The 17,631-nt window shown below is 44.7% G+C and overlaps 1 protein-coding gene across 1 annotated transcript in view; it reads left to right on the top strand.

Annotated features, from left to right (window-relative positions):
- Plxna4 (plexin A4) overlaps nucleotides 1-17,631 on the top strand; it is a 416,125-nt gene that overhangs the window by 261,618 nt on the left and 136,876 nt on the right. Inside the window, exon 4 of the mRNA XM_048340243.1 lies at nucleotides 5,706-5,837. Within this exon, the coding sequence (XP_048196200.1) occupies nucleotides 5,706-5,837 (132 nt within the window). The remainder of the gene's footprint in view (nucleotides 1-5,705; nucleotides 5,838-17,631) is intronic.

Here is a 17,631-nt window from a genome sequence, read left to right as displayed (position 1 = left end):
CCTTTCTCATGGTTTAGGTGATCCACAGGCACTATGTATACTGTATAAAGTAATATATCTTTTTTTTATTAAGTTGCCACCTCATAACTTTTAGGAATTCTATACTCATGACTGAAACACAGGCACAGGTCTCCTTTCATTGTAGCTCTCCAATTTTTTCTTTTGTCCTGGAATGTCATTCCTGGGATTATGTTTCTACCATGTGAGATGTAGAATGAGCATAATACTCCACCTTCAAGTGAACTTGACTGACATGACAGCTCTGTTGGGCTATCTCTGAAATCCCATTGGAATGTTGCCTAGCATTCTTGTTGCATACTCTGGAGTATTGAAAGTACAAAATGGTGATATTGAGGCCCCTTTTCTTTTTCTTTTCTTTTTTTCTTTTTTTTGCCAGTCCTGGGGCTTGGACTCAGGGCCTGAGCACTGTCCCTGGCTTCTTTTTGCTCAAGGCTAGCACTCTGCCACTTGAGTCACAGCACCACTTCTGGCCATTTTCTGTATATGTGGTGCTGGGGAATCGAACCCAGGGCTTCATGTATACGAGGCAAGCGCTCTTGCCACTAGGCTATATCCCCAGCCCCTAGGCCCCTTTTCTTGATCAAATCTCTTACCAGCTTGATCATATCTAGAAGTTCAGAGCCCATCGTTGGATTAGTAGAGTGTGTGTGTGTGTGTGTGTGTGTGTGTGTGTGTGTGTGTGTTGGCACTGTGGCTTAAACTCAGAGACTAAGTGCTGTCCGTTAGCTTCTTTTTGCTCAAAGATGGTACACTGTCACTTGAGCCACACCTGCACTTCCAGCTATTTGGTGATTAATGTGATATAAGTATCTCATAAACTCTCCTGCCTGGGCTGGCTCTGAACCCTGATCCTCTTGAGTATCTAGAATGACAGGCATGAGTCACTAGCACCTGGCTACAATGTGATTTTGTTGTTGTTGTTGTTGTTGTTGTTGTTCAGTAATGTCTTTTTAGTGCTATCCACATCTTGGGAATTACAAGGAAAGCAGCAGGCATGACCTCTGTCCTGAAGAGCCCCCAGCTCCAGGGCTGTCTTCCCCATCACAACTCCCTCACTGTGAGACCTACAAAGGGCGGAGCATCTCAACTGTAGTTCACCTCCATTGCTATCACAAAGAACTTAGCATCATCTGCAAATTTTCCTGCTTCTTCCTCTGGACCACTTAAAAAAATATCTTAAACAAGACAAATGGTGACACTAGTGCTTGGGGAGTTCCTCACTTCCATTTCTCCACAAAGAAATATGTCTTTCCCTGTTTTTAAATCAGTTCTTCCTCCATGACCAAGCTGCCCAAAGTCCCATAGAGACTCATTATCTTTAAATACCTTTTCACATGGAACCTTGACAAAGGCTTTTGAAAAACTCCAAACAGCTAATCAGCAAATCTTGAGCCAGCCATCAGAAGACTTGGATTCGAGTCTAGCCTCACAACGGCTTACCACTGACCTGTGAGAAAGGCTCAGAACAACTCCTGTCTCAGTTGCTTCATCAGTAAAATGAGAATGATTATGCTGACAGTCAACATCATAAAAATTTTACAACCATCAGATGAGATAGTGTTCTTTAGAAATGCTTTGCAAGGTATAAAACAAAAATATAAGGGCTCATTATTTGGAAAATTTACAACCTAATCTTCATTCATATGCATGTTCCTCTCCCCCAAAGAACTACAGTAGCTAAAGACAAGGTTCTACTTCCACCCCCAGGGTGATGTTGTTTAACATGAACTACTTTGACTTTTGAGAGTATGCAGATTTACGTATCCAGTGCAGTGTAAGACTTTGGCTTAGTGGGTGAGCTTATGCTCACAGATGCAAGGATATTGCAGTCAGACCTGGGTGTGGGTCCAGGTTCTGATACTCACTATGTGTGTGACCTTGAACAAGTTATTTAAGCTCTTATACCTTACCAGGAAACAAAAATATTAACACTTACCTTGTGGTGTTGTGAGATGTCAGTGTCTGACATCTAGTAGCCATTCAATAATGAACAGTTTTTATTAGTGTCTCAGGTCTATAACCCCAACTAGTCAAGAAATAGAGGCAAGGGGAATCATGAGGTTGAGGCCTTATTTCAAATGCAAGGCTTTACTTCAAAAGCAAAATAAAAGGGCAAAAAAAGGAAATCAAAGGGCTACGGATGTTGCTCAACTACTTCAGTAGTAGAAGGCTTGCTACCATGCTCAAGGCCTTGGGGTTCAATCCCTGGGACGATAAAAATAAAGGACAGTTCTTATTGTCCTTTGTTTATGTGAGGACAATTAGGTTAGAGTCTAATCTACCTACATTTTAGCACTTCTCTTCAAGCATTCGGCAAATTCCAACATAAACTCGTGTGTGTGTGTGTGTGTGTGTGTGTGTGTGTGTGTGTGTGTGTGTGTGTGTGTGTGTGTGTGTGTGTGAAATTCTCTTGAGAGACAGGAACATGACCACTTTCCATTCTGCATTATGGATCGCTTTGGATTAGTGGTGTGAGGGGGGTAGGGAGGAATACCTTTCCTGTTACTCCTAAACACTCTGGCAGAGTGTGGAGGGTGAGGACACAGAAGATAGCCAGGCCTGTGGACATTTGGACCATTGGTCTCTCCTGACCCCTCCCTCATCCAGCCCTCTGGCTTTGCCCCACATTGACCACTTTTCTCTGAGGCCTGTTATATTCAGAGCATCACCTCTCTTAAAGGAATGGGAAAGTTGGAGACAAATGATAAAGGTACTACTCAAGCACTGAATCTAATTTCTACTGGGGATAGGGAGTCTGATGGAGGGCAGTGAATGGGTGTTAGTTCCACCAGCATTTCCTTCAGGAGCTCATGCCTATGGGCATCCTAAGGGGCCTGGAGACCCGCCAGGGCTCTCACTATCACTCTTGCTCTCACTCCAGGGTACTTCCTAGTGGGATGAAGCCTGGCTGGGCTAGGGGCCAAGGCCATCACTGTACAGTCAGACTTGGTTGGTAATCCCAATTGGATTCACATGAACTCCAATTTCATTCAGATTAAAAGAGGACCTGGCCAATACGAACATCATGTGGCTTGTGGGTAGCTGCAGGGAAAAAAAAAGGCTCTAAGAGCTTAAAATATTTTGATTAGTAGGGTTAAACATCTTTCACTTTAATTCCTTTGCATTTTTTGTTATTATTTTCATGAGCTTAGTGTTAAGCAAAGAGGACTCTTCATTTATTAGTTCATTTTGAATATAAATATTGGTCAAGCAAAAGCAGTTTCATTGTTAGTCTTGTTTTGTGTGTTTTGTGTATGTGCATGTGTGTCTGTGTCTGTGTGTGCGCACACACACATGCGCGGGCGTGCACACGTGCATTCCAGTTCTGGAGTTTGAACTCTGTCCCTGGACATTTTTGTTCAAAGCTAGCACTCTACTACTTGGGCCACAGCTCCACTTCTGGATTTTGGTGGTTAATTGTTCAGACTGGCTTTGAACTGCAATCTAGGATTACAGGTATGGGCTACCAGTGCCTGGCATCAAGCACAGTTTTTTTTTCTCAAATTTTTATTATCAAACTGATGTACAGAGAGGTTACAGTATCATACGTTGGGCATTGGATACATTTCTTGTACTGTTTGTTGCCTTGTCCCTCATGCCTTTGAGCATCAATATCAGGAATGACTAAAGAAAGGCTGTAGAAACTGTAACCCCTTTGTATATCACCTTGACAATAAAATTAATTTTTTTTAAAAAAAGGAAAGTCTCTGGAATCATAGCTTTCTCCTCCTTCCTTCCCCAGGACCAAGGCTTTTCATATAAGCAGACTTCTAAGTCAACCCTGGATTTCAGTCCTGTCCCTAGACTTTATAACTCATGCTCACTGCTTTATGTATCCAGTCTCTCTTTATCCACTATCAATACACCAGTTGGGACTTTCCATGTGCAAGTAAGCCTTTGTAGTACTTTAACAATAAGGAAATGTCTTAAGGATCTGGAAATTCCTGACAACAGGCCAGCTTTGTTGTTATTTGGATTACATGGCTTGGGGCTGTCACCCAGGACTGTTTGTTTTGCAGCTCTATGCTTCACCTTCCCTGGCTCCATCTTCCCTTCTTGTCACAGAAAGGCTGCCAACAGATCTTTGTTTCTTGGACTCTGATGAGAGTGAGGAAAAAATATTCTTTCTGTCATACATCCCTACTTTGCTCTGGTAGAGCCCATGAATGAGCTTGAGCCAGTTACTTCTCAATCACTATAGCATGAAGAATGGCACCTTCAGGTTCAGTTCCAAGCAAAAAGGGACAGAGGGAGGAATATGTGCTGAGGAACCATTCAAGCCATGACAAATGAGCCTGTAAGTTTGAGAGAATCATATGTGCAAAGCTGTCTCCCAGCATTGAGGTCTGAAAAGCTTACAGGTTATGCTTAAAAGGAAAACAACAACAACAAACAGAATCTGTAACAAACCTAAAATCAAACATAAAGTAACCTGACATCAGTGTTCAGTGGACTCAGCAGAATCAGGAGCCATCACTTCCTAGTGGTGTAATATGATCACTGTCATCAGAGTGAGGTCTTTTCTGAGCATTGGTTCCTTTTTACACATTTACTGATTTGCCTGGATTTCATCAGAGATAACAAAGTACATATTAAACATTATAAAGGGGATATTTTACAGGGGATATTTGTTATATAACATTGCCTTTTGTTTGGTTGTTAAAACCTCTGAAATTGCAAGTGCTTTGCAAAGTCTTGTACTAATGACATGTAACCAATTCAGTTCATCTCCTACCTGTCACGTACTACAAATATATTCTCAGGATTATTTATTCCCAGTTTATGTGGATAGTGTTTATTTATAGGACTGAGTGTGGTTGTGTTGGATTCTGTTTGCTCAGACTCAGGACGATTCTAGAAACCTGGACAGGTACCCAGGAGCCAGGCCAGCCTTGTGTCAGGTCGGAATTCTATGTCTTTTCTAGATTTATTCTTGGTGATGATGGAGGGTAGAGGGAAAAGTCTCTTCCAGTTGTCTCTACACGCAATTGTAAGGAGGATTTGCTAGTGGTCCAGGGACAATTTACTCTGCTAAGTATTCTTGGAAGAGTGAGGATGACTCATGCTTTAGTCACATTTTCCTGTAATGTCCACACCCTTCTCCCTGGATAAAAAGAACCTTCAAGACCTAATATTTACTCCAATACCTGAAGTACAAGCCAGTGGTTTCAATGGCTAAAGGAGACCAATGATCTCAGAGTAACAATTTCAAAGAATTAGCCCATATACTTACACCAAAAAATTATTTTCTGCTAACAAATATGATAAATAATATCTCTTTTCTGATGTAGGATGACCTCCTGATTTGAGATAGTCTCAGTTCTCCCAATCCCCATATCCCATATTGCTTTTCCCAATACTAGCTCCATTCTCTTCTCCAAAGACCATCAACACCACAAAGACCTTAGCCTAAAGCATCAGAAACCTTAGAGATTGAGACCGGATTCCTGCTGGAGCCCAGTTTGGTCTGTCCCCTCCCCTTCTCTGTAGCATTCCCATCCGGAGGCCAAGGCAAGCTTGTATACCCCCTGCTCTTGGCCTTGTTCTCTGAGCTTTATGGGGACAGAGCTCACTTACCCCTTCCTTAGCCATTTGGAGAATCTCTGGGATCAAGTTGGGCTGTGAGTAGTGTAGGACCTGAACTCATATCTGCTTTTTGTTTTTCCTCTTCCTTTTCTCTGTAGATCCGAGTAGATGGGCCCAGAGGCAATGCCCTCCAGTATGAGACTGTGCAGGTGGTCGATCCTGGTCCAGTTCTCAGGGATATGGCCTTCTCCAAGGATCACGAGCAACTCTACATCATGTCAGAAAGGCAGGTAAGGCTCTTTGGACTCGGCTAGACATTTGTCTTCCAACTAAATACTAGCCTGTGGCTCCGTGGAAACCTACAGGAGGCCAGCTGCAGAGAGGTGATTTGATTTATTTGGCTCAGCGTGTTTCCTTTCAGTTCTGCTGCCTGGGGACTGAGGCTGGGTGTGCTGTAACAGGGAATGAAACATTTGAAATATCAAAATATTCGTGAGTCTAGGACAAATCCACTAACTTCAAAACGATGGTGTGAATAGGTTTCAAGCCAACACTTATTCTCTTTTGGAGAAACATGATACAGAATGGCCAAGTTCTTGGTCCAGATTCCCTACCCAATGTATAATATCCTACAAAGTCATCTATCTGAACCTAGAAGGTTTGTGAGGGCCAAAGATGTATTGGCAAGAGACCTTAATGAAGGGAGCACCATGGAATAGGCAAGTGGATAAAGAATTAGGGAACAGAGTCTGTGTAGTAGGATGAGATGGTACAGCATGGGCTCTAAGCCTTCATGTCCCTACAACTTCTTGTGGAACCTCCAGCAGATTCTATGAAGCCAGTACAAGAACAGGCAGGATGCAGGGGTTTACTATTGGCTGGTATTAAATAGGAAGTAACAATAGTGGACTTGATTGGGAACTCAACAGAGAGCTAAGAAGTTCTTCTGGGGGTCCCAGGGGCAAAGCAGAATTCCTCTGTCAGCATCAGGCAAGGGAGGAGGCATTCCCTGGGGAGTCCTATAGAAATAGGGTATTGCCTGGAGCCCCTTAATTCACGACGTGGGGTAAGTTACATCCCTCCCTCTCCCTCCTCCTCCAGCATCCAGTGTGGATCAGCATTGCTATACTTCTGCCCCGTCATCTCTGCATGGGTTGGGTGATAGATCCCAAGGGCGTCCTTCCCGCTCATGAATATGGATGTGTCATCTCTGAGTGGCAGAGGCCGAAGCCATGAGCCATGGTTCCCCACGTCGTTCGTCTTCATGAGCAAGGCCTGAACTCTCTGGAGGACCTTGCTGACAGAGTCGGGATTGTTAGGCCTGTTCCCTACTCCTTAGAGTGAGGGAGATAAATTCCACATTATGCCACCCACGCGGTTTGTGCATTATGCCCCGGCATCCCACAGCCATGCCACCCTCCCTAAGAGCTTGATGACATCTTCTTCTGGTGTGGGGCTTCCCAGTTGCCCAGCTTCAACCACACTAGGATCCATTGTGATGCTCTGGTGGAGGTTGCCAGGGCTTGGGAATGTCCTCATGGGGGGTACGCATGCACCACTTCGCCGGGGGAGTGAGATGGAGTCAGCAGCAGAGAATGAGGCTGTCCTGCTGTCTGCAGTCCTTGTTTTTCTTAATGGGGTTACCCCTCCCCTCCCCCCACACACACATACTTTGTCTACTATTTCCAAGGCCCTGGGAGCTGAGGGGAAGCAACTTTCCTTGTTGGAATGAATCCTTTGGAGAACACCAAGGTCAGCCCAAGTCTTTGGACTTGACAAACTTCAGTGATCTATCAAATCATCTGTTAGGGTTGTGGTGAAATCTCCCACAGACCAGGACACTTGGAAGTTCAAGATTAAGGTGTCAGTAGACTTTATTTCTTTGGAGTTTGTCTCCTTGGTTCAGAGATACCCATCTTTTTCCTGCCTTCACAAGGTCTGCCATCTGTGCATGCCTTCTTTCTCTGTTCTCCACCCATGAGTTCTAATCTCCTCTTCTTGTAACACTAGTCAAATTAGACTAGGCCCCTCATGAGTAGCCTCAATTTACTTTATAGCCCTTTGTAAAAAGCTAATCTCCAAATACAGTCACAAGCTGAGATACTATATTTAAACAGCACCACCATGACTTTTAATTTGTCCTATTTTATTTATTTATTTATTTTTGTCTTGGGGCTTGAACTCTGGGCCTGAGCTCTTTTTGCTCAAGGCTAGTGCTCTGTCATTTTGAGCCACAGCCTCACTTCTGGTTTTCTGATGGCTAATTGGAGATAAGAATCTCAGATTAAAAGCATGAGCCACTGGCACTCAGCTACAGTAAATTTACTGTGTCAATGAAATAGTTTATTTTGTTTCTTAAATGGTACTAAGTGTTTCTTACATAGCATTGAGTTAGTCCTAGTGAGTAGAATCTTCCTATAAATAGTTTAGATTTATGGACCACATGGCCTAGGTTGCAGCTGTTCAGCTCTGCTCTTGTGATGTAAAGCCATGGTTGCCGGTAGGTAAACAAATAGGAATGACATGGCTATGTAAAATAAGACTTTCCTAGTAACAGGTGGCAGGCAGCAATTTTCTTTTTCTTTTTTTTTTTTTTTTTTTTTTTTTTGCCAGTCCTGGGCCTTTGGACTCAGGGCCTGAGCACTGTCCCTGGCTTCTTCCCGCTCAAGGCTAGCACTCTACCACTTGAGCCACAGCGCTGCTTCTGGCTGTTTTCTGTATATGTGGTGCTGGGGAATCGAACCTAGGGCCTCGTGTATCCGAGGCAGGCACTCTTGCCACTAGGCCATATCCCCAGCCCCAGCAATTTTCTAACCTTTGAGTCAGCCTGTTAAAGGATGGGCAGACATTGGAACCCTTGTGAAATTACTATAGGCAGAGACACAAAGAAATGTAAGGAGCAAAGTCCTTCTCCAGTTAGCATCTAAGCTTAGAAAGCCACGTGGATGGTTTCTTCAAGTTGTTGTTGGAAAAGAATTCTCTCTTACCTCTTTAGCTACTGTTTCTCAGTCTTCTTCTCTGGTCTCTTCTCTCTATCCACTTCATCTTGTACTTATTCTTTAACAAAACTATTTGGTTCCAAGACTTTAAATGCTATCGGGTGCTCTCTGATCCCTGTGTTCTCTTTTGAGTCCCACCTTACATAACCGATTGCCTCCTTCCCTGCCATCTCTACCTTTTATGTCTCACAGATCTTTGATCTAACATGGCTGATCTCCACATCTTCCTCTCGACATTCCTTTCCTGTTCTCCTCCCATCCCAGATGGTAGCAGACACATAATTCAAGCTACAATCCATCCAGCCATCTTTGACTCTTCCCTTCATCCCTTGCCTATACCTAGCGTATTGAGAAATTCTAATAGCTCTAAAAATGTTTCCAGAATATAACTACTTGCTAGCCATCAGTGCTGCCACTCTTGATAGAGCCTATATGTTTGCAACATCCCCTTAACTGTACCCATTGTTCTTTCTAGGCTTCTTTTTTTGGTGCAAATGCCAATCTTTAAAGTTTAAATCAGATCATGTCTTTTCCTCTGGTCAGATACTTGCAATAGCCAGTGTTCACCAAGACCCAGAAGGCTCTGTGTGCACTGAGAGACATTTGACTTCATCACCCCTGCTCTTCACTCTTTCATTCTGTTCCCTTCACCTGTGTTGCAGAGTCAGGGGATGGGAGATGTGAATGTCTGGACACAGATATGCCCTAGGTGATCTCTAAGTGATTGTTCCCTGGGTCTGACCTTCCCTGCAAAAAGCTACAAGGATGATTCTCTCTTAAGGCTTTGCTTTTAGGGCCCCCCGACTCCTGAGTTCCTCAGAGAATTCCAGCCAGCTTGGCACCCAGACCCAGCAATTGCCATGCCCTCACTTACCTCTCTTCTTACTCATAGTGTTTAGTCTCTTTTTAGGAAATTTATATATGTTATGCTTATTACCATTTGTGTGCCATCCACGTTTAGAATGTAAGCTCCATGAGACCACAAATGATACTTATAGTCATTTTTCTTCACTTATGTATCTATTACAGAAAAGTTTCTGACACATAAACACTCCATGCATGACAGGGCCCCCCTACATATTCATTCATCTGGATGAATGAATGAAGTAATCTGAGCTTAAAAAGAGCTGTGAGAAGGCCAGGCATGGTGAGATACACCTGTAATCCAAGCTACTTGGGAAGTGGAGGTAGGAGGATCACAGCTGAAGGCCAGCCCAGGGAAATTTACTATATGATCCCATCTAACACATAAACTAAAAGCAAAAGGGACTGGGGCTGTAGTTCAAATAATAGAGCACTTGTTTAGCAAGGTCCTGAATTCCTGATTTTAATTGGCAGTACTAGCAACAAAAACAGCAGTTAAAAAAAGAGGGGGGCGGGTCAGTCTATAGGCCTTTAGCCTCTTCCTTCAACCCTTTAGTTCTGGCTACTCCTGTCACAAAATCCGAAAATCTACCATCTATCATAAAACACCCCTGAGTCTCTACTCCCTGATCTCGATGGCAAGACAGACTCTCAGCTCCTGAGCATGGCGGAGTAGCAATCTGAATTACAACCCACAAGGCCCTCATTAGAGTAAAAGACAATTCTCTTCAGGGAGGGGAGGGTGTGTAAGAGAGAGCTAGTGGGAAAGAACCCTGTGGCTCCGCCACATCTGTTCCTAGACACTCCTACCTCCTCTCAGATCTTTTGGGATCTGCAGCCAGACCTGGGGCCCTGGTGCATGTGTAATGGCGAACCTAGAGGAAAATAACAGGCTGGTGAGCAGAGAGACCAGACAGTGACAGGCTCTGGAGGCTGGGAGCAGAACTGACAGCTCTTCCCCCACAATGGTTTCCATTGATGACTTACCATGGCTCTTGGCACAAGACCCAGGCCTGGCTTCTCAGCCTCATGCTGTGACTCCTATCCTCAGCTTGGGAACTCAGTTCCCAGCCCTATCCTCTGGCTCACTTGTGATGGCACCTGGACTGGCCTCCATCCTGACCCCCCTCCCCACAGCCCTCTCCACTCTGCATTTCCTCTGCTGGGGAAAACCTTCCCCATCCTCTATAGAGGCTTTACTTTCATACCTAAGGACCTAGTGAGGAACAAAGTAGACAAATTTCCTATTTCTAGGCAGCTTAATTTCTAGCCAGACAGTGAATGGATGAGTGAGGAAATGAATGACTAACTCATGTCACAGAGTGGTGAATATAATGGGAAAAAATGACTCAGGAGGAGTAGAGCGTTGTCCCAGTGAGTGGTAGGGCAGCTCTTTGAAGGATGGTTGCCAAGTACACATGTTGCTCAAGTGGTAGAATATTAGCCTAGCCAATATTAGGCCCAGAGATACTTAAAAAAAAAGGAAAAGGAAGAAGGAAGGGAAGGGAAGGGAAGGGAGAGGAGAGGAGAGAGAGAGAGAGAGAGAGAGAGAGAGAGAGAGAATATGTTGCCAGAGGATTCCTCCTGAGGAAGGAACATATGAGCATGGAGTAGAAAACAATGAAATGGTAGGAGGTAGATATCAGGAGAAGGGTGGGCCAGTCAGAGGGAATGACAAGTGTGGCAACCTAAGACAAGAACATGACCAGTGGTTCTGAGAATACAGAAGGGCTGTGCGGAGTGAGAGAACAGAAGGTTAGAAGTAATACCATTGTAGAAAGAAATCCACGTAGGTCGTGTGGAACCTCAGTTGTAATCTGTGAAATGGGGGCAAAGGAAATAGGATTGATCTAGGCTAGTGGTAAGATTTTAATGAGATACCCACATGTAAGGCTTCTGAGTGCACACTGTTAGGTGTCAAGGTCACTTTGTCATTGGTCATCAGCACTATGTCTTCTCTTATCCCTTCTGTATAGTTGTGGGTATCTTTCTGGTAAGTGTGCAGACATGTGTAGGAGTGGGTTCATACAGGCCAATGCACATGTACCAGTCCTTGTGACTGCATCCATCTGTCTGTCTCCCTCAGCCTCATGTGTATATACTTGTATGTGTGTGCTGCGTGTTTACTACCACTCCAGTACCCCCAAGGAAATGTCCACACACACAGAAACCTCTGTGATCAAAACTTGCCCAGCCAAAGGGAGAGAAGAGAGGAAATATCAGTAAGGCAGGCATCTAGGGCCTGGGAGTAACCCCCCACAGGGGGAGAAAGGGCAGTTCCCCCACTCAAAGCAAGGCGCTTCTTTGATAGGTCCTAGAAAGAGTGGCAGAGTTCTCAACCAGTTCCAGCATTTCGGCCACCCCCACCCCCCAGCCAACCTTTTCCTGCCTGGAAACCACACAGGCTTCCAGAACAAGTTTCTGCTTTGTGGGATCCACTTTCAATTGTGTCAGGGATAAAGCCATCTTTCATGGCTTTCATCCTTTGTTTTTCTGATTTCTGTTTGATATTGGGTCTGCTTTCGGGTGCCTGGGAAGCACACACACACACACACACACACACACACACACACACACACACACACTAGCACTAAAGTCCTTGCTATGAACCAGGAGGACACAGATACCTCAGGGGCTAGGATGTGGGCTGCAAGAACTATCACCTACCAGTGCAGGACTAACTTGCTTTATGACACACCACCCAAGGCCGGTTTATTTATTTGTTCCTTCATTCAAAATAGTTGATAAGGACCTACTATGTGAGGAACACCAGCCAAGGCCTCAGAGACACAGAGGTGAAGAAGCAGGTAAACATCCCTGTGATTTTAGCAAGAGGAGGCAGCCAAGAAGCAATCAACATAATAAATAAATCATAGAGTAGCTTAGCAGGTGATAAGTGCTACCGAAAATGGAAATTGAGCAGATAAGTGGGATCCAGAGCCTTGGCAGGGTCAACAGGGCTGATTTTAAGCAGAGTTGCAGAGATGGAGCCCCGACAGGGAAAGGCATCCACAAAGAGAGGGAATGGTCTGAGGTCTCCTTCTGTCCCATTCCTTCTTCTCTGAGCATCTTCCCAAGTTCTACTCAGGGATGTTCAAGAGGGAGGGCAAGTTACACCTGTCCCATGGGAGACAGAGGGTGAGAATGGGCTTTGGTGATGGGGACTTTTGCCAGGGCTAAGATTCCGAGATTCAAGTGGAAGCTGGGATTGCGGTCCAAGGAAGGCTGGTGCTACTTGGGGGCTGCCAACACTGCAGTTTTATGGAACCTCTACCAAAGACCCCCACTGCCGTTTATTTGTGCCTTGGTGTCACTTGCTCTCTCCAGCCTGCTTCCCAGGGTGGCTTCCAGGGTAGCTGATGTACTCACATCAGTGTGAGGACCTCGGAGAGGTGGTCATGGTGACAGTTTCTGCAACCCAATGTGCTGGGGTCCTGCAAAGATTCTGCTCTGTCCACACTGAGCCCCCTGGGCTCATCTCACGTGAAACGTGTTTGACAGTGACACTGCCACTGTCTCTCCTTCGTCCTTGCTGTCCCCGTGGGGAACTGAGTTGTCAGTTCAAGTTTGTGTGTGGATGGCTGACACTGTGACAAGCCTGTTCAGACATTTGCTCCTGGCACCCAGACGGGGCTGTGTCTGAAGATCCCCTGGGAACTCAAACTTGAAGCACAGGCCAAGAAATGAGTGACAGGATACAGAGCAATCTCAGGCATTTGCAGAGAGAGAGAGAGAGAGAGAGAGAGAGAGAGAGAGAGAGAGAGGAGAGAGAGAGAGAGAGAAGAAATGTAGCAATTCACCCAATTTCATTCAGGTGCAAGGGAGCCTTCCCTCCGGTCTGGAGCAAATCCCCAAAGGCTCCCACGTGTCGATTGCTGGCATGGCCCCTGTTCCCACGTGTCATTGCTGAGGTGGTCCCTCTGTCTCTTCCTTCTGCATCAAAGCAAAACATCTCCATTTTACCACTGCAGAACTGAAGGAAGCCAAATGGGTGGTGGCTAGCCTCCCTCCCAGTTTTCTACAATGCATAGGTCTAGCTGCCCGAGTTTGTTTCTATTGCATCCTTAGAACCGGAAGGAACTCCCAAGGCTTTTGTTTTGCAGCAATCTTCTACTCTTCCCTGCTCCTCCCCCACAGGATAGTTGAGCAAATGAAGCCTAGAGAAGTAAACAGCTTGTCTAGAGTCACAGCAAGCTGAGAGAGGGACCAGGCTTAAAGCCAGGGCACCACTCCCACAGTTGTGTCTGCTCCAGCCCTTCTCCCACAAGAACCAGAGAACAGAGATGCCAGCCACATTCCCTTTCCATTAGGAAAGTCTTGTGCTCTCCTTTCAGGTGGCAGAACACACCTCAGAAGTCAAGACATTTCACAGGGATGGGATTGTAGAATGGAGCATTGAGGATGGTGGTTAGGACTCAGAGGTACCCCCTCAACCCAGTAAAAGAGGGCCTTGGTTTTGGTTTTCCGTGGTCCCAGCAAGTGGGGGAAAGAACCCCTTGTAACATCTAGAGCAGTTGTCCCCATAGATAGCAGCAAAGCAGCTTCCCCTGCCACCACTGTCCTTTGCCCATAGATGTGCTTCTAAGCGGCAACTCTCATGTCTCTAAAGTCTTACTGTGATGGAGTTTAGCGGCTTTCCTGAGAGGACAGATCAGCTCTCAGTACACAGGCTGACTGGAAGGCAGAAGTGCAAGCAGGCTGGAGTCCACAGGGGAGCCATGAATAGACCATGAACTTGGCTTTTCATCCTGGCCCTTCATGCTCACCAGCTCTGCCACCCAAGGCAACTCGCTCAAGGAGTTCATGCTTTGGTTTCTTCATGTACAAAATGCAAGAGATAAAAATAATCTGTCAGTGCTTTTAGGATTAAAGCTGGTCTGTATAGTATGCCTCGCTTGCAGTAGGTTCCCATAAGTTGTAGGTGTTGGCATCACTCTGTCATTATCATTATTCATATTACTTTTAGAAACTGTGTTGTTGCTAGGGCTGGGGGAATTATGGACACATCCCCACATGGTGGCGGAAGACAAGTTCAGCTCCAGGGACCTGCTCCCACCTGGGAATTCCTGCTCCCCTCCGTCCATTTTCAAGCCCCTAGGAAAACACAAAGGTAGAGACCCTCTTCGTGTCAATAGAGAGCATGTGCCTTCCAGGGCAGAAAGGGGCAGGAGCCTGTGTCTCCCTCCCTAGTCAGAGACCTGTGTCACCTGGATGGGGCCTTTGTCATTCTACCTCCCACTCTGGAGAAGGCCCTTTTTATATCTGATTCCAGCTCCATTAGATATTTGGAGTTGTCACAGACTGAGAACTGGAAAGACTGCAGGATATTGAAGGCAGACGGGAACATGGTTTGTGACCCTTCTCTCTGTCCCAGGACAAGATGGGTGTATAAACATAGGACCCAGGCAGGGAAGGCAGGACAGAAGGAAAGTCAATGAAATGCATGGATCAGTTAGTAGGGCAAGCTTTGGCAGCTCTTTCCTGAGCACACTTGAGCATCCTTCTCTTAACTTGGCATCCCAGTACTTTTTGTCACTCCAAGTGCTTACAGTATGATCAGTGCCTAGGCACTATGCACCCCCCCAAAAAAAATGGAAGAACAGAAAGAGGACTAGAAGTATCTGGAAGTTCTATAGGGAAAAGTAAAAGTAAACTCAGCTTGAAGGGCATTGGAAGGAGAATGGTGGTGCCCTGAAGGTTTCTCAGGAGGCCTGGACTTCCTGTGGAGTTTAGTTTGTAGTCACTATGACAAAAATCAACTTAAAGAAGGAAAGATTTTTCAGGTATAATGGTATAGCTGTCATCTTAGCTACTGGAAAGATGTAGGTAGCATAAAGTGAGAGACCCTATCTAAAAAATATCTAAAGCTAAAAAAGGTCTGGTGATGTGATTCAAATGGTAGAAGCATGAGGTCCTGAGTTCAAATGCTAATAACAAGAAGAAATAAGATGTGTAAATGCAAGAAAAAAGAAGAGGAGGAGGAGGAAGGAGAAGAAAGACTATTTTGACTCAATTTCAGCATTTTCAGTCCATGGTCATTGCCTCTGTTGTTTCTGTGCCTTTGGTAAAGCAGAACATCGTGGCCTGAAGTATATGGTGGTAGGGCAGAGCTGCTCACTTAATGGAAGCCAGGAAGCAGAAAGAGGGAGGGAGGGTTTGGGGATAAATTACCTTCTTCGTGGACATACCCTGCAGTAACCCACTGTCTCCTACTTGGCCCTACCTCCTAAAGTTTCCCCCACCTCCCAACAGCTTATTGAGTTATAAACCCATCAATCTATTCATGAAGTCTGAGCCCTCGTACACCAACCACTTCCCAAAGGCTCCAGCCCTAAACTGCACTGGGGACCTTGCCTTCAACAACATGAGCTTATTTGGAGACTGAAGCTCAGTCTCCACTTGGAAGGGTGATCCCAGTTGTCTCTTCTTGCCCCACCCCAGGGCTGATGTAATAAAACTAGCATCCAATCCCAACCCTCTCTCCTCTGCCTTCAAAGGAAGGTATCTGAATAAAAGTGGTTAAATTCCATAAATTTCTGATTGACTGGCACTGGAGTCCCATAGAAAAGAGAGACTGGAATTATCAGATAGTTAAGTGAATTGTGAGCTCACTTTGAATATTGATGAGACAATTTCAGAAGTAAATAGGTGCATGTTAATTTATGCCATTGTTCAAGATGACTACATGGCATTAGTGATGTTACATGATTTTACCAAAAGCAATGTAAGTATAAAAGGAGAAATTACAAATGGCAGAATTGTATCTCATTGGAGATTTTTAAGTATATTTCAAGTATTATAAGAAGACAATGGAGATGTGAATTGGAAACTGACTCAAAGGCGGATGCAATTATTTCAAGGGAATGCATAATGATTACAAGGAAGGACTACCTAGATAAGTCTTTTGAAAAGTTGAGCAAAACAAGAAAGGGGTGGAAAAAAGGATCTAAACTCCTGCTCTGTGGGTCCATGCTGAAACTAGAGGGTCAACAACTGAAACCAGCAGCTCTGCTTCCTGCCCATGACTTTGCCATTTGATCTTAGGAAAGTTATTTAACCTCTGGGTGCATTCGTATTCTCACCAGAGAAATGAGGATTTGTGCCCACTCACTGAGTGGCTACAATGTGTAGATTAGAAGATGGACAAAATTCCTAAGGTAGTGTGTAGCAGCATTTAATAAGGCTTTTACCCATTTTAGCTTTCACTTCTATTATTTTCATTATTTTACAACCAAGAGTGATAGAAGACAAAGTTCTTTGTGAGCTCTATTCTCATGGAGTCAGCAGGTACTAAGGGCTCCTAATTTTTCCTGAGACATACACAGCCAGTAACAGGGGTCACCATTCAAGCATGAAGTGGCCTTCAGATGAGAGGAAAAGTCAGGTCCTTCAAGAAGTTCTACTCTTCTCTGCCCAAGACTAGGATCTAATGATCTCCCTGAGTAAGATGATAGATCTAGAATGAACACAGTAGTACTCATAATCTCAGCTACTCCGCAGGTGGAGGCAGAAGGATCTCAAGTTCAAGGCCAACTCCACAGAGTTAGTAAGATATATCTCAAATACATACAAATGAAAGAGGGTTTTGCACTGGCTAATTGGAAATAAGCGTTTCATGAACTTTCCTGGCCAGACTGGCTTTGAGCCATGGTCTTCAGTTCTCAGCCTCCTGAGTAGCTAGGATTAAACCATGACTCATCCATACATGTTTTTATTAGAACTTTTAAAAACTTCCATATTTATTGTACTAGGGAATTGAACTCAAGGATCTTGTACTAGGAGCCATATCCCTAGTCCTTCTGATTTTAGTTTGTTTTCTAGAGAAGTTCCCGTGCTCAGTCAGGATTTGGACAGTGACCTTCACATCTGCAACTCTTCGTTAATTGGGATCACTAACATACCCATCCTGAAATCTTCTATCTGAAACAACAAAAAAATACTGACCGCACTTGTATATACATGAAATTCCTACTGGCTTCTTTGTCCCTCTGTTGGCCCATGCCATTCCTGCTAAGTCAGCTTAGGTCAGCTGTAAAAAGGCCTAGAGATTCGTGAGAGGTCTAGCATTAGAGGATGGAGTGCAACACTGATGTTCTTATTGGCTGGTTTTGTTTCCAAATATTGGAACAAGTTTACAATTGTATAGGACACACATAATCAAAGTTGTAAACACAGTCCTTTAAATAGCATCTTTATAATACTTTGCAATAGTATGGAAGTG

The sequence above is a fragment of the Perognathus longimembris genome, chromosome 2 (genome assembly GCF_023159225.1).
Source record: "Perognathus longimembris pacificus isolate PPM17 chromosome 2, ASM2315922v1, whole genome shotgun sequence".
Lineage (NCBI taxonomy): Eukaryota > Metazoa > Chordata > Mammalia > Rodentia > Heteromyidae > Perognathus > Perognathus longimembris.
The sequence above is the reverse complement of the archived record's forward strand: the minus strand, read 5'-3'. Positions and strand labels throughout refer to the sequence as shown.